The sequence below is a fragment of the Muntiacus reevesi genome, chromosome 1, assembly GCF_963930625.1.
Source record: "Muntiacus reevesi chromosome 1, mMunRee1.1, whole genome shotgun sequence".
Lineage (NCBI taxonomy): Eukaryota > Metazoa > Chordata > Mammalia > Artiodactyla > Cervidae > Muntiacus > Muntiacus reevesi.
The window spans coordinates 229,797,438-229,814,868 of NC_089249.1; the positions used below are offsets into that span (position 1 = coordinate 229,797,438).

At 42.9% G+C, this 17,431-nt stretch overlaps 1 protein-coding gene across 4 annotated transcripts in view; it reads left to right on the forward strand.

The window, feature by feature from the left end:
- Positions 1-17,431, forward strand: part of LOC136156201 (protocadherin alpha-C2) — a 126,387-nt gene that overhangs the window by 4,640 nt on the left and 104,316 nt on the right. Inside the window, exon 2 of one of the 4 annotated variants that reach the window (XM_065918724.1) lies at positions 373-474. The exons of 1 other annotated variant lie outside the window; for it this stretch is intronic. In XM_065918724.1, coding sequence (XP_065774796.1) covers positions 373-459 — 87 coding nt within the window. In that variant the 3' untranslated portion in view covers positions 460-474. Of the gene's footprint in view, positions 1-372; positions 475-1,740; positions 4,108-7,506; positions 9,928-17,431 lie in introns of those variants that run through there. 2 more of the 4 variants (XM_065918723.1, XM_065918725.1) reach the window with 2 other exon arrangements.

Genomic DNA, 17,431 nt, shown 5'->3' on the forward strand with positions numbered 1-17,431 from the left:
TTTCCTTTATTGTGTGTTAAAATAATAATGAGAAATTATTGGTTTAAAGATTTTGATTTAAATTTAAACGAGCTTCTAAATAATATGCTTACTTTTTTTTTTTTTACAACTTCTGTAGGATCTCATCTGTGTTCTGTTTTCCCTTAAAGCTAGTCTTGAATTACTGAATAAAATTATGAAGAAATATTTTGATTCTCCCTTGAATCATAGTCAGCATCGTTGTCTTCTGAAGAGAAGCTTATTTTATATAACTACTAACTGGCCTGAAAGGAAGGACATAGAGGGACACAAAATGGTCATTATGAAGTTCATATTCTTTTGATTTTAGTCAATGAGATTGGGCTCCAAAACATTTCATGATGTCTTTTTCAGATTAGTGCTCTACTACCACTTCAGAATACCATGAAATTTGGAGGTTTTGACTCAACATTTTACATGAAAATGCTTTACTCCTGCTAGAGTATTCTAGAATCTGCACCCACAATTCATTTTTCAACATATTATAAGAATGAGAGCAGCTGTATGAAAAGTCATCACATGTGAGCATCAAGGAACCAAAAATAACATCTTCCATATTAATGATGAGTTCTAATATTGGTCATATTTATGAATAAAATAATTTATATGAATGAAATGTTTTCTCCTTTACTGCTACCGCTGCTGCTAAGTCACTTCAGTCATGTCCAACTCTGTGCGACCTGATCCCTGGGATTCTCCAGGCAAGAACACTGGAGTGGGTTGCCATTTCCTTCTCCAATGCAGAAAAGTAAAAAGTGAAAGTGAAGTCGCTCAGTCATGTCCGACTCTTCGCGACCCCATGAACTGTAGCCTACCAGGCTCCTCCATCCATGGGATTTTCCAGGCAAGAGTACTGGAGTGGGGTGCCATTGCCTTCTCCGTTCTCCTTTACTAGACAAGGAAATTCTTGGCTTTCTCATAAAGACTTAGAATGAAGTGCTTGTGAAGGATGAAATTCATTATGAATGTGAATTGTAAGCAATATAAGGGCTGGGGCGGTGTTCTCAGCCATGTCCGACTCTTTGCAACCCTATGCGCTGTAGCCTGCCAGATTCCTCTGTCCATGAAAATTTCCAGGCAAGAATACTGGAGTGGGTTGCCATTTCCTACTTCAGGGCATCTTCCCCACCCAGGAATCAAACCCGTCTCTCGCATCTCCTGCACTGGCAGGTGGATTCTTTACCACTTTGTCGTCTGGGAAGCCCAATGGCAGGGGTGATAGATATATTATTCTTCATTTTATTTTCCACAATAGCTAACTAATGAGTAACTTCTGACATGCCACATTTCAATGATTATTTTATGATAGACTTTGAAGCAGAACTTTTTAAAAAACTGAAGTATAATAGAAGTATTTGTGCTTTGTTAAGAATATTATATATATTAAATAGGTATTTGCAAATGATCCATGAAACTATCCAAAAAGTTGAAACATATTTAAAGTGAACCAAGAAGTGGCTAAACCAAAAAGAACCTCAGGATCTTTCTTGTACTTACATAACCAGTCACATGATGTCGCTGTATACTCAAAAGGTGAAAAGGGAAAACTCTCCAAGTCCAGATTCCAACAATCCACAGAATAGGATAGGCTCCATATTGACCGGAAAGCTGGGTAAAATTTACTGAAGATATACTTACGGAAGGGGAGACTGGTCATAAATGTCGGCAGGCGAGCTATCCCTTAAAACTGACAGTCTCACCTCAGAGATCCCTTTATCTGCAATGGTGTTTTCTTGGCGAGGAGGCTTCGAAGCTCGGTGCCTGCTACTCTCGGTTTTGCTCCTCGCAGCCTGGGAGTCGGGGAGCGGCCAGGTCCATTACTCGGTTCCCGAGGAGGCAAAACACGGCACCTTCGTGGGCCGCATCGCTCAGGACCTAGGACTGGAGCTGGCGGAGCTGGTGCCCCGCCTGTTCCGGGTGGCGTCCAAAGGCCACGGGGACCTTTTGGAGGTAAATCTGCAGAATGGCATTTTGTTTGTGAATTCTCGGATCGACCGGGAGGAGCTGTGCGGGCGGAGCGCGGAGTGCAGCATCCACCTGGAGGTGATCGTGGACCGGCCACTGCAGGTGTTCCATGTGGAGGTGGAGGTGAAGGACATTAACGACAACCCGCCACTATTCAGAGGAGAACAAAAGGTACTCATTTCTGAATCTGCTCCTTTGGAGTCTCGTTTTCCTCTAGAGGGCGCGTCTGATGCGGATATCGGCCTAAACTCTCTTCTGACCTATAGGTTAAGTCTAAATGAGTATTTTACTCTTAAACTAATAACGAAAACCGACAAAAGTATATTGCCTGAACTCATTCTTCGGAAGTCATTGGATAGAGAAGAAATACCAGAACTTAATATGTTGCTGACCGCTCTGGATGGCGGTAAACCCCAGCTAACAGGATCTGTTCAGATTCAAATAACCATCCTGGATGTTAATGACAATGCTCCTGAGTTTGATAAGCCTGGCTATAAAGTGGTGCTGTTTGAAAATGTCCCAAACGGCACCAGAATCATTCAACTAAACGCTTCTGATCTAGATGAAGGACCAAACAGAGAAATTTCCTATGGAATCAGAATGATTCTGCCACGGAGTGAGAAATGTATGTTTTTAATAAATCCAGAAACAGGTGAAATTAGAATTTATGGGAAACTGGATTTTGAAGAGAATAATGAGTATGAAATCCAGGTTAACGCCATTGATAAAGGGATTCCGCCCATGGCTGGTCATTGCACGGTCCTGGTGGAAGTTCTAGACCTGAATGACAATATCCCTGAGGTAATGATCACTTCGCTCTCGCTCCCAGTGCGGGAGGACGCTCTGGTGGGCACTGTCATCGCCTTGATCAGCGTGTCCGACTGTGACTCCGGCGCCAACGGGCAGGTGACCTGCTCCCTCACACCACCCCATTTCCCCTTCAAGCTGGTGTCCACCTTCAAGAATTACTATTCACTAGTGCTGGACAGCGCCCTGGACCGCGAGAGTGCGTCGAACTATGAGGTGGTGGTGACAGCGAGGGACGGTGGCTCGCCTTCTCTCTCGGCCACAGCCAGCGTGTCCGTGGAGGTGGCCGACGTGAACGACAACGCGCCCGCGTTCGCGCAGCCCGAGTACACCGTGTTCGTGAAGGAGAACAACCCGCCCGGCTGCCACATCTTCACCGTGTCGGCGCGAGACGCGGACGCGCAGGAGAACGCGCTGGTGTCCTACTCGCTGGTGGAGCGGCGGGTGGGCGAGCGCGCGCTGTCGAGCTACGTGTCGGTGCACGCGGAGAGCGGCAAGGTGTACGCGCTGCAGCCGCTGGACCACGAGGAGCTGGAGCTGCTGCAGTTCCAGGTGAGCGCGCGCGACGCGGGCGTGCCGCCCCTGGGCAGCAACGTGACGCTGCAGGTGTTCGTGCTGGACGAGAACGACAACGCGCCTGCGCTGCTGCCGCCCGGGCCAGGCGGAGGACCCAGCGCCGTGAGCCAGGTGGTGTCGAGGTCGGTGGACGCGGGCCACGTGGTGGCGAAGGTGCGCGCGGTGGACGCGGACTCGGGCTACAACGCGTGGCTGTCGTACGAGCTGCAGCCGGCGGCGGGTGGCGCGCGCAGCCCGTTCCGCGTGGGGCTGTACAGCGGCGAGATCAGCACGACGCGCGCCCTGGACGAGGCGGACGCGCCGCGCCAGCGCCTGCTGGTGCTGGTGAAGGACCACGGCGAGCCGGCGCTGACGGCCACGGCCACCGTGCTGCTGTCGCTGGAGGACAGCGGCCAGGCGCCCAAGGCCTCTTCGCGGGCGTTGTCTGGTGCAGCTGGCGCAGAGACGGCGTTAGTGGATGTGAACGTGTACCTGATCGTCGCCATCTGCGCGGTGTCCAGCCTGTTGGTGCTCACGCTGCTGCTGTACACGGCGCTGCGGTGCTCGGCGCCGCTCAGCGAGGGCGCGTGCGGGCCGGGGAAGCCCAGGCTGGTGTGCTCCAGCGCGGTGGGGAGCTGGTCTTACTCGCAGGAGAGGCGACAGAGGGTGTGCTCAGGGGAGGGGCCGCCCAAGACCGACCTCATCGCCTTCAGTCCCTGTCTTCCAGCGTCTGGAGACGATTGTTTAAATCCTTCCAGTGAAGTAAGTCCTTGATATCATTTAAGTATGTTAGTCATTTTGTAGTTTTCATGTATTAGCCCAAATTTTCAAGCATTCGGTTCAGTTCAGTCGCGTCCGATTCTTCTCGACCCCATGGATGCCAGGCTTTCCTTTCCATCACCAGCTCCCGGAGCTTGCTCAAACTGATGTCCGTTGAGTCGGTGATGCCATCCAACCATCTCATCCTCTGTAGTCCCTTTCTCCTTCTGCCTTCAATCTTTCCCAGCATTCCATTTTATCTTTTCCAATTATTTTCAGCATTTCAAGCATTAAATCATTGGAGAAGATAAAATGGAGGCCATGGATAACCAGATTTAAAGTTTCCTGGCTCTATAATTTTTCATATTATCTATGAATTTCTAGCCTTGAAAGAAATAAGTACATTTGAGTAAACACTAAGTTCTGATAAATTTATTTTTAATTGGTATTCAATTTCATAATTAAATGAAATTTGCAAGGCTAGTGTAGAGAGTTCCCAGATATCATAAACTAGATTCCTTTACCACTCTTTACATGCATAGACTTGTAAAGTAGTCTTCTTGATCACTCATCTAGTTGCAGTACAATCCCCTTTCAAGTAGTATAATAAAAATTATCAATTCTAAAATGAGTAATTTATGTCATTGCTCCCATAGAGTACCTTCTTTCTTTCCATTGTGATTGGCTACAATACTGTTGTTATTTACATAAAATATGCCATTTAAAATGTTGTAATATCTACCTAAAGGAGGATGCACCTTATAATTAATGTTTTATAACAATTTAACTGATTCTTTTTCTTGGTAGCACACAAGTAATGGCACATCTTACAATTAGTAACATTTCTTTGATTCTGTAAAATATAAGAATAGTTATTCAGGACTTGTCTTGTGGCCCAGTGGCTAAGACTCTGCATTCCCAAAGCAGGAAGACTGGGTTTGATCCCTGCTCTGGGACCCAGGACAACCAAAGAATATTTATTGCCCCCTATTTTGTCCAGGACCTGTTCTAAGATCTTTAATTGTATTATCTCATTTACTTATGAAATCACCCCTACAGTGCAGGTACAATATTTATTCTTAGCATTCTACTGATAAGTCTGAAACTTTAGCCACATAGATCATGCAAAGTGACTCAAACCCAGTTTTGGAGGATCACCAACCCATTATGAGATGCTACTGCTCTGATACAATTATCAGGTGAATCTTCTAAAAGTGTATTTTACATCTTGTAATTTTCTTCCACACAAAGCCTTTCTAGAGTGTTTTTTAACATGAGGGAAAGAAGTGAGTAAAGAGGGAGATACTGAAAATTAGACAGGTAGAGAAGGAATGAAGATGAAGATGAAAAATATGAATGAGAACAGAGAAAAAAATTAAGACAGTAGGGTTGGCCTTAAAAGTGGCATGATTTTTCCTTAGTAGTGAATGAGTAATAGAGAATATAAAGAGAAATGTCGACATAAGAAGAGAGCCATTGAGTTTGTATTTGATGACTTATCTTTCTGGGTAAGTCATCTGAGAATCACATGGTTGGAATGAGGTTGGGAATTTGAGAAAAAAGAAGAAAGTACGGAAGAATCTCTATGGGCAGGAATTATGAATTCACTTGAGGGGTCAATTGAAATAAAGGTGAGTATAAACTTGTAGAGAATAGAGTAATGTTAAGTGGCTAATGAACTGAGGAGTTCAATAGAAAGCATGGAGAAAATGGTTAGGCTGTGTATTGAAAGCTAAAGAAAATGTTAAAGAGGGGTGATATAAGAAGATATGTACCTATAGGGTATCTGAAAGGGCATGTTTTGTTTTATTTTTAAAAAGTTTAATTTGTGTTGGAGTATAGCCAATAAACAATGTTATGATAGTTTCAGGTAGACAGCAAAGGGATTCAGTTATACATACACATGTATCCATTCTCCCCCAAACTCCCCTCCCATCCTGACTGCCACATAATATTGAGTAGAGTTCCATGTGCTATGCAGTAGGTTCTTGTTGGCTATCCATTTTAAATATTGCAGTGTGTACATGTCAATAGCAAACTCCCAAACTATTGGAAAGACATGTTTTAAATGGTTGACTGTGTGATCTAGGTTAGGTGGAGAGGTAAAAAAGACAAGGTAGGGCCTGATAGACAAGAACAATTAGAATCAAGAAGCTATTCCCATTATAAAAGTAAAGGTGTGTTAATAAAAGTAATGGAGCAATGAGGAGAATGATGGTGAGAGAATATAAAATACTCACATTTTCAGAGGGGAGCAAAGGTTCAGAAATGAACCCAACTCTTATTTCCTGCAGAGTTGGGCACAAAACAGGCAAGAGAGTTTTGGAGCTATACTCTCTCTTTCCTAGCCCTATTGGCATGGAACTTGGTGACTTGGTAAAGATAAAAGTAAGATTCCCTCCCTTTCTTCCTTGCTAGAGGTGTGTTAACATCTGTATCTTCTTGTTGTTACTTGGAAAATCAGAGTCAACTTACATGATAGTAGGAAATTCCCCAGTAATGGTATAAGATAGGGAGAAAGAAAAGGGAAGTTTAACTTACTGGTAGTAATTTCATTTTTAGCAAATACATGAGATACTAGTTCTTGGCATGGTTTATATAAATAAAATCCAGGACTTCAAAGTATTGTTATATCTTAATGGTCAATATTGTGTGTTTATGTACATACACACTCACATACAAACTCATATTTACATCGATGGACATTTTCTTCCAATACAAATATTTTATCCAAATTCACAATCATGTTTGGGGGAACTTAAAAATAGTGTATTTATTTAAAATCTGGTATATCAGTTACAGATTTTCCATGTTCATTTATTTCATTCTTATGTGATTCGTTGTTTCTGTTTGGAGTCAAGGGAGTTGTGTGAGTAGGTCTCAAAAATATTACAGGCAAAGGACATTCCCACCAAAACCTACAATCCATGAAGAACTAGAGTCTGATTTCCAATAGCAAATGTGGACTACTACCTCTTTTTACAAATTCTGCACCACGTTTTACACATGCAAAAATATTTTTGTGGAAAGATGGAACGCATAAACTGATTTCAACTAGAAGCCAGTGCTGAACAGAATACAGTGAGTAACTGTTGCTGGAGAGAAAAATATTTAATCTTCCATTACGTATTTGCAGTGAAAAATGTCATGAAATGCAAGAAGAAGAAGAAAAAAAACCCCTACGGCAACGGAAATTATGAACTGAGTCGTTATTACACTTACACATTCATGCGCATGGTGTCGCTCTTCACTGAAAACAATTCCGCGAAGAAAGCGCCTCCGCTCCTTCCTTCTTGGAGAGAATTGGGCAGACAGTGGAACCTCCGCGAATCCTCCCGCAATAGAAAGCTGTAAAATTAGACCTTGAGGGGCATTTGAAGTAAGGTAGCCTATAGACTTAAGATATCTCTGAAGGCTTTTGAGTGTACCATGCTGTTTTCCTGGAGAGAAGGCCCAGGAGCTCGGCTTTTGCTGCTCTCGCTTCTGCTCCTCGCAGTCTGGGAGTCGGGGAGCGGCCAAGTCCACTACTCTGTTCCTGAGGAGGCAAAACACGGCACCTTCGTGGGCCGCATCGCCCGGGACCTGGGACTGGAGCTGGCGGAGCTGGTGCCCCGCCTGTTCCGGGTGGCGTCCAAAGGCCGCGGGGACCTTCTAGAGGTAAATCTGCAGAATGGCATTTTGTTCGTGAATTCTCGGATCGACCGGGAGGAGCTGTGCGGGCGGAGCGCGGAGTGCAGCATCCACCTGGAGGTGATCGTGGACCGGCCGCTGCAGGTGTTCCATGTGGAGGTGGAAGTTACAGATATTAACGACAACCCGCCTGTGTTCCCAGAAAGTGAAAAAAGAATAATCATTGCTGAATCTAGACCTCCGGAAACTCGGTTCCCGCTAGATGGCGCATCTGATGCAGATATTGGAGTAAACTCCGCCTTGACGTACCGAATCGATCCCAACGATTATTTCACTTTGGACACACAAAACAGTCGTGAACAAACGTCTTCGTTATCACTTGTGTTAAGGAAATCATTGGACAGAGAAGAAATTCAGGAACATAGTTTATTATTGACAGCTAGTGATGGAGGTAAACCCGAGTTGACCAGCACAGTTCAGCTGCTGATTACAATCCTGGATGTGAATGACAACGCACCAGAATTTGACCAATTAATTTATAAAGTGAGAATGTTAGAAAACTCATTTAATGGCTCATTAGTGATCAAACTAAATGCCACAGACCCTGATGATGGTACAAATGCAGACATAACCTACTCATTTAGAAGACCTGTATCACCTGCAATATTATATGCGTTTTACATAAATGCCGACAGTGGAGAAATTAGGACAAAAGGTAAACTGGATTTCGAAGAAAATAAATTGTATGAAATATCCGTGGAAGCGATTGACAAGGGGAATATTCCAATGGCGGGTCATTGTACCATTTTGGTGGAAATAGTAGATATAAATGACAATGCTCCAGAAGTTACCATCACTTCTTTGACTCTTCCGGTGCGAGAGGACGCTCAGGTGGGCACTGTCATCGCCTTGATCAGCGTGTCCGACCGTGACTCCGGCGCCAACGGGCAGGTAACCTGCTCCCTGATGCCCCAAAACCCGTTCAAGTTGGTGTCCACCTTCAAGAATTACTATTCACTCGTGTTGGACAGCGTCTTGGATCGCGAGAGCGTGGCGAACTATGAGGTGGTGGTGACTGCGAGGGACCGGGGCTCGCCTTCTCTCTCGGCCACAGCCAGCGTGTCCGTGGAGGTGGCCGACGTGAACGACAACGCGCCCGCGTTCGCGCAGCCCGAGTACACCGTGTTCGTGAAGGAGAACAACCCGCCCGGCTGCCACATCTTCACCGTGTCGGCGCGAGACGCGGACGCGCAGGAGAACGCGCTGGTGTCCTACTCGCTGGTGGAGCGGCGGGTGGGCGAGCGCGCGCTGTCGAGCTACGTGTCGGTGCACGCGGAGAGCGGCAAGGTGTACGCGCTGCAGCCGCTGGACCACGAGGAGCTGGAGCTGCTGCAGTTCCAGGTGAGCGCGCGCGACGCGGGCGTGCCGCCCCTGGGCAGCAACGTGACGCTGCAGGTGTTCGTGCTGGACGAGAACGACAACGCGCCTGCGCTGCTGCCGCCCGGGCCAGGCGGAGGACCCAGCGCCGTGAGCCAGGTGGTGTCGAGGTCGGTGGACGCGGGCCACGTGGTGGCGAAGGTGCGCGCGGTGGACGCGGACTCGGGCTACAACGCGTGGCTGTCGTACGAGCTGCAGCCGGCGGCGGGTGGCGCGCGCAGCCCGTTCCGCGTGGGGCTGTACACTGGCGAGATCAGCACGACGCGCGCCCTGGACGAGGCGGACGCGCCGCGCCAGCGCCTGCTGGTGCTGGTGAAGGACCACGGCGAGCCGGCGCTGACGGCCACGGCCACCGTGCTGCTGTCGCTGGAGGACAGCGGCCAGGCGCCCAAGGCCTCTTCGCGGGCGTTGTCTGGTGCAGCTGGCGCAGAGACGGCGTTAGTGGATGTGAACGTGTACCTGATCGTCGCCATCTGCGCGGTGTCCAGCCTGTTGGTGCTCACGCTGCTGCTGTACACGGCGCTGCGGTGCTCGGCGCCGCCCAGCGAGGGCGCGTGCGGGCCGGGGAAGCCCAGGCTGGTGTGCTCCAGCGCGGTGGGGAGCTGGTCTTACTCGCAGGAGAGGCGGCAGAGGGTGTGCTCTGGGGAGGGGCCGCCCAAGACAGACCTCATGGCCTTCAGCCCCAGCCTTCCTCCTTGTCTGAGTTCTGCGGAGGGACCAGGTGAAATAGAAGCAGAATTAGAGCAGTTGAAAAAGGTGAGGTCATATTTTAAATTTTCTTTCTGTTTTAGCCATCCTCAAAGTTTTCTGTTTAAGATTCTTCAATCTCAGTTTTTAGGTCATTCTTTAATTTGGTCATTATGGTGTTTAATGAGTGTTACTGACATCATGAGTTCCATTAATCTTCAAATTAAATATTAGTAAAATACCATAGTATTGGTCATAATGCTAATTATTTGCTTTTGTTGAATTCTTGATAGTTTTACAATATTTATTGCCTACATAAGCATTTTTCAAGAAACTCCACATTGTGAGTGCTTAAGCATCTAGAAAACCATAATTAAACATTTTAAAATCTATGTCTTTAAAATTTATAGATATACCCACATACAGATTTTGTTTTGAATGGGGCTAATAAAGTTTTTTTTTAAGGTGCATTTTTCTTACTTCTTAAAGAATCTTTTGTTTGCTCCTTCCTTATTTTCCTCTGGCACATCACCATTCCCGTCTGTATACAATCTGAAAAACCTTATGATTTTCCTTTAACATTTTTATTTGCAGTTACATAGTTATTGACATACATGCATACACATGGTGGGTTTTTGTTATTGTTTCTTTTGGAAATTTTGTTAGCATAGATATTGCATTTTACATTTTACAGTCACCATTACTTTGTGAAAATCCCTGATTCATTTAATAGTTGTGTAGTACTCTATAGTGTGGATGTACCATTTCTATGATATCATTTATATCATTTATCAGTTATTCACCAGCTGATGAGTACTTTGTGGTTTTTTTGCCCTGATAAACCATGCTGTGGAGAAGGCAATGGCAACCCACTCCAGTACTCTTGCCTGGACAGAGGAGCTTGGTAGGCTGCAGTCGCTAAGAGTCGGACAAGACTGAGCGACTTCACTTTCACTTTTCACTTTCACGCATTGGAGAAGGAAATGGCAGCCCACTCCAGTGTTCTTGCCTGGAAAATCCCAGGGACGCGGGAGCCTGGTTGGGCTGCTGTCTATGGGGTCGCACAGAGTCGGACACGACTGAAGCGACTTAGCAGCAGCAGCAAACTTTGCTGTTATATCATTTTACATATTCCTAAAATATTTGTGCCTTTGTATAAAATTCATTTTCAGATATTGATGAACCGAAGGGTATGAATAATTTCAATTTAAATATATGTTTCTAGATTACTTTCCCAAAATTTTGAATTTCTTTTTATCTCCACCAACAAGTTTGAGCACTATCCCTAAAAGCAATAGCGGTCTTACATTCTCCCAATGTGATATGTATAAAATGGTATCTTTGTTACTTTAATTTTAATTCCTGTATAGCTTTGACCATGTCATCAGCATTTGGTTTTCATTGATTTGTCAGTTAAATTTTTGGGTTGTTTTTCAATTTGGGAGAGTTCTCTGTCAATAATTAACTTTTATCTCCCATTTTTATCAGATATTTTCCCTCCTATATATTGATTTGTTTAGGGTATATTTTGCCATATGAAAGTATTTTTAAATTTTCTCTGTTTCCTGTTATGGATTTTAAAGTCTCTTAGGTTTATTTAGGGATATCTTCCCAAGTTTTATACTGAACATTCATTAATTAAATTCCTTTAAAAACATTTAAATTTAATTTAATTAAAAATTGAAGTATAATTGATATTAGTTTCAGGTATAGAATGTAATGATTCAGTATTTGTGTATATTGTGAAATGATCACCACAGTAAATCTAGTTAACATTCATCACTGTATATAGTTAAACAAAATTTTTTTCAATGAGAACCTTTAAGATCCTTTCTTTAGCATCTTTCAAATACGTGATACAGCATTATTAACTAAAGTCACCATACTGTGCATTATATCACTAGGACTTATTTATTTTATAACTGCCAGTTTGTCCATTTTGATCACCTTCACCCATTGCACCTACCCCTTGCATCTGGCAACCACTAATTTGTTCTCTATATCTATAAGTTTGTTAGATTCCACATAAGTGAGATCATTTTTCTTAATGTAGGCATTTATCATAATAAACCTCCCTCTTAGCATTGCTTTTGCTGTATTTCATAAGTTTTTTAAAAATACGATTTTATTTATCGATTGATTGATTTTTGGCTGTGTTGGGTCTTTGTTGCTGCGTGAGTGAGTGGGGGATACTGTCTAGTCACAGCATGTTGGCTTCTGGTTGTGATGGCTTCTTCTCTTGTGGAGCATGGGCTCTAGGCATGGCGGCTTCAGTAGCTTCAGTAGTTGTGGTGCAGGGGCTTTAGTTGCTCTGCAGCATGTGGGATCTTTCCAGATGGAGGATTGAACCCTAATCTCCTGTATTGGCACATTGATTCTTTACTACTGAGCTACCAGGGAAGCCCACCTCATAAGTTTTGATATGTTGTGTTTTCATGCTCACTTGTTTCAAGATATTTTTGAATTTTCCCTTGATTTCATCTTTGATCCATTGGTTTCCAGGAATGTGTTGTTTAATTTCCACATATTTAACCATTGTGGTTGGAGAAGATACTTCATATAATTTCAGTCTTTTAAAATTTGCTTACCCTTGATTTGGATCTAATACCTGATCTATCCTGGAGAATGTGTCATGTGTGCTTGAGAAGAATGTATATTCTGCTGCCCTTGGATGAAATGTTCTACATGTGTATCTGTTAGGTACATTGGATGTATAGCTCAAGTTAAATGTTTTCTTATTGATTTCTTTCTGGATAATCTATCCATTGATGAAAGTGGATATTGTAATGTTGTCTATTGTTCCCTTCACTCCTTCAGATCTGCTAGTATTTGTTTTTATATTTATGTGCTCTGATGTTAGGTAGATATGTATTTATGATTGATTTATCTTCTTGATGACATGACCATTTTATCAGTTTTAGTAACCTTTTTTGTCTTTTGTTACAGTTTTCTGCTTAAAGTTGATTTTGTCTGATATAAGGATAGTTAACTCTGCCCTCTCTTTTGGTTTCCATTTTCATGGAATGTCTTTTTCCATATCTTCATTTTGAGCCTGTGTATTTGCTGAAGTGAGTGTTTGGAGGCAGCTTGTATTTGTGTCTTTTTTTTTTTTTTTTAACATTTTCAGCCATTCTGTGCCCTTTGATTGGATAATTTAATCCACTTACATTTAAAGCAATTCTTGATAAGTAAAAACTTACTATTGCCATCTTGTTCATTGTTTTCTGGTTGTTTCATTCTTCCTTTGTTCTTTTCTTCCCCTCTTGATATCTTCTTTTGTGAACTGATGATTTTCCATTGGGGTATACTTTGATTCTCTTTTCTTTATCTTGTGCGTATGTGTCTACTGTAGTTTTTTGTTTGTTTTGTAGTTATCCTGTGGCTTACTTGAAATATCTTACAGATAAAATAGTTTATTTTAAGCTGATAACTTTGATCATATAAAAAAAAAACTCTACTCTTTTTCCTCTCCCCTTACTTTATGTTTTTGTTGCCATAATTGACATCTTTTTTATATCCTGTACCATAAGCAAATTATTGTAGCTATATTTATTTTTAACACCTTTGTTTTATAACCCTTATACTAGAATTAAATGGTTATCACACATCATATTACAATATTAGGTTATTCTGAGTCTGACTACATACTTACCTTTACCAGTGTATCGTGTATTTTCATATGGTTTCATGTTATTAGTTAGCTGCCTTTCATTTCAGCTTGAAGAACTCCTTTCAGCATTTCTTATAAGGCACATCTAATAGTAGATGATGAACTCCCTCAGCTTTCGTTTGTTTGTAAAAGTCTTTATCTCATCTTCATTTCTGAAGGTCAGCTTTGTAGGGTAAAGTTTTCATGGTTGACATTTTTTCTTTTGACTCTTTGAATATATCCTCCCATTCTTTCCTGGCATACAATGCTTCTGCTGCAATATCTGCAGATAGCCTTATAAGAGTTGTCTTGTATAAGATAAATTTTTTTCCCTGTTGCTTTAAAAATTCTCTTTTCTTCTTTGATTTTATACAGTTTTATTATAATTTGTCTTGAAGAAGATTGTCTTGCATTGAAAATTTGAGGTAACCTATTGGCTTCATGAATTTGGATGTCCAAACCCCTCTCCAGGTTTGGGAAATTCTCACCATTCTTTCTTAATTTTTTTTTAAAAAGTATTTATTTATTTATCTTTGGCTGTGCTAGGTCTTAGTTGCTGTGTGGGCTTTTCTCTAGTTGTGACAAGTGGAGGCTACTCTCTAGTTGCAGTATGTGGGCTTCTCATTGCAGTGGCTTCTCTAGTTGTGGAGCACAGACAGGCTCCAGGTGCATGGGCTTCAATAGTTGCAGCACATGGGATGAATAATTACGGCTTGTGGGCTCTAGAGTGTGGGCTTGATAGTTGTGGCACACAGGCTTAGTTGCTCCGAGACATGTGAAATCTTCCCAGACCAGGGATCAAACCTGTGTCACCTACATTGGCAGGAGGATTCTTATCCACTGCAACACCAGGAAAGAACCTGTTATTTCTTTATATATGCTTTGTGCCCTTTTCTCTTTCTCTTTTCTGAGACTCCAATGATTATTTCTTTTAATGGTGTCCCTTAAGTCCCATCATCCTTCTTCATTCTTTTTCACTATTTTTTTCTTTTTACATCTCTTTATCAGATATTTTAAAATAATCTGTCTTGCTCCTTCTACTGTCTTTCTGTAGCATTTCAATTTTTCTGGTTCTATAGCAGCAAGCTACGCATGTTTGTTCTCAGTGACCATTAGGCATCTAAACTATGATGGTTCCCTGACAGTTTCAAGTCAAGTGAGACAGATACTAGTTCCTTGAGCAGCCCTCCAAAATCCAGAAGGGCTGGATTCATGCCTGTTCTCCCTCCTTCCTAAAGGAGCTAGCTGCCTTTTTGCTAGCAGCTAAGTTGCTTATTCTTCATGGCTCCCAGGGATCCAAACTATGCCAGTTCTATCAGTTCTGAGTAGGGCAATATATAGAAACTAGTCCCTCATGAAGTTCTCCAAGAAGCTGAAACATTGGACACATGCTCTACTCTTCTCTTTCCCCTTGAGGGTGGGAGAGTGAACCAGGGTGTTTTTTCCTGGTGCTGAGCTATGCCAACTTCTGGGAGGGGCTGCTGTGAGTAAAGTAAAATTACTCTTATTTGTTCCAATACAGCTGTTTAAGTTTTAAACTCATTTGGGTACTCCAACTTCTTAACTTAATTATGGAATTCTTGTAAGGGTATTCCATTACACATATCATTACTAATTAGTATTTTTGTGGGAGATTTAGGGCTGGGACTTTCTATTCTGACAGCAAGGAGCAAGTGTCTTTTAATTTCATGGTTGCAGTCACTATCCACAGTGATTTTGGAGCCCAAGAAAATAAAATGGGCTTCTCTGGTGGCTCAGACAGTAAAGAATCTGCCTGCAATGCAGGAGACCTGAGTTTGATCCCTAGGTCAGAAAGATCCTTTGGAGAAGGGAGTGGCTATCTCCTTCAATTTTGCCTCCCTGGAGAATTATGTGGACAGAGGAGCTTGGTGGGCTATAGTCCATGGGGTTGTAAAGAGTCAGATGTGACTAATAGCAACATTACAAGATATTAAATATGGTTCCCTGTGCTATACAGTAGGTCCTTGTTTTTTATCTGTTTTATATATGGTAGTGTATATCTGTTAACTCCAAATTCCTAATTTATCCCTGCCTTTCCCCTTTGGTAACCGTAAGTTTATATTCTGTGTGAGAATGCTTTTGTTTTGTTAATAAGTTCATTTGTATCATTTTTCTAGATTCCACATATAAGTGATATCATATGATGTTTGTCTTTTTCTATCTGACTTACTTTACTAAGTATGACAATTTCTGGGTCCATTCATGTTGCTGCAAATGGCGTAATTTTATTATTTTTCTTGGCTTAGTAAGTAACATTTCACTGTATATATTTACACCACCTTTTCTTTATCCATTAATCTGTTGATGAATACTTAAGTTGTTGATGAACACTCAAACTGCTGCACAATTGCACTCATCTCACACACTAGTAGAGTAATGCTCAAAATTCTCCAAGCCAGGCTTCAGCAGTACGTGAACTGTGAACCTCCAGATGTTCAAGTTGGATTTTAAAAAGACAGAGGAACCAGAGATCAAATTGTCAACATCCATTGGATCATTGAAAAAGCAAGAGAGTTCCAAAAAATACTATTGCTTTATTGACCATGCCAAAGCCTTTGACTGTGTGGATCACAACCAACTATGGAAAATTCTTGAAGAGATGGGAATACCTGACCACCTGAACTGCCTTCTGAGAAATCTGTATGCAGGTTAAGAAGCAACAGTTAGAAGTGGACATGGAACAACAGATTGGTTCCACATTGGGAAAGGAGTACGTCAAGGCTGTATACTGTCACCCTGCTTTTTTAACTTATATGTGGTAGTGGTGGTGGGTGGTTTAGTTGCTAAGTCATGTCCAACTCTTGTGACCCCATGGACTGTAGCCTGTCAGACTCCTCTGTCTGCGGGATTCTCCAGGCAGGAATACTGGAGTGGGTTGTCATTTCCTTCTCCAGGGGATCTTCCTGATCCAGGAATTGAACCCGGGTCTCCTGCATTGCAGGCAGATTCTTTACTGACTGAGCTATGAGTCAGCATGCATTATATGGAACAGCATGCATTATGTGGAACAGCATGCATTATATACAGAGTATATCATGAGAAATGCTGGGCTGAATGAAGCACAAGCTGGAATCAAGATTGCTGGGAGAAATATCAATAACCTCAGATATGCAGATGACACTACCCTTATGGCAGAAAGTGAAGAACTAAAGAGTCTCTTGATGAAAGTGAAAGAGGAGAGTGAAAAAGTTGGCTTAAAGTTCAGCATTCAGAAAACTAAGATCATGGCATTGGATCCCATCACTTCTTGGCAAATAGATGGGGAAACAGTGGAAACAGTGAGAGACTTTATTTTGGGGGCTCCAAAATCACTGCAGATGGTGACTGCAGCCATGAAATTAAAATATGCTTACTCCCTGGAAGGAAAGTTATGACCAACCTAGACAGCATATTAAAAAGCAGAGACATTACTTTGTCAACAGAGGTCCATCCATCTAGTCACGGCTATGGTTTTTTTAGTAGTCATGTATGGATGTGAGAGTTGGACTATAAAGAAAGCTGAGTGCCGAAGAATTGATGCTTTTGAACTGTTGTGTTGAAGAAGACTCTTGAGAGTCCCTTGGACTGCAAGGAGATCCAACCAGTCCATCTTAAAGGAAATCAGTCCTGAATATTCATTGGAAGGACTGATGTTGAAGCTGAAACTCCAATACTTTGGCCACCTGATGCGAAGAGCTGACTCATTTGAAAAGACCCTGATGCTGGGAAGGATTGAGGGCAGGAGGAGAAGGGGACGACAGAAGATGAGATGATTGGATGGCATCATCGACTCAATGGACATGAGTTTGGGTAGGCTCCGGGAGTTGGTGTTGGACAGGGAGGCCTGGCACGCTGCAGCTCTTGGGGTCGCAAAGAGTTGGACATGACTGAGCGACTGAACTGAACTGAAGAAGACTCTTGAGA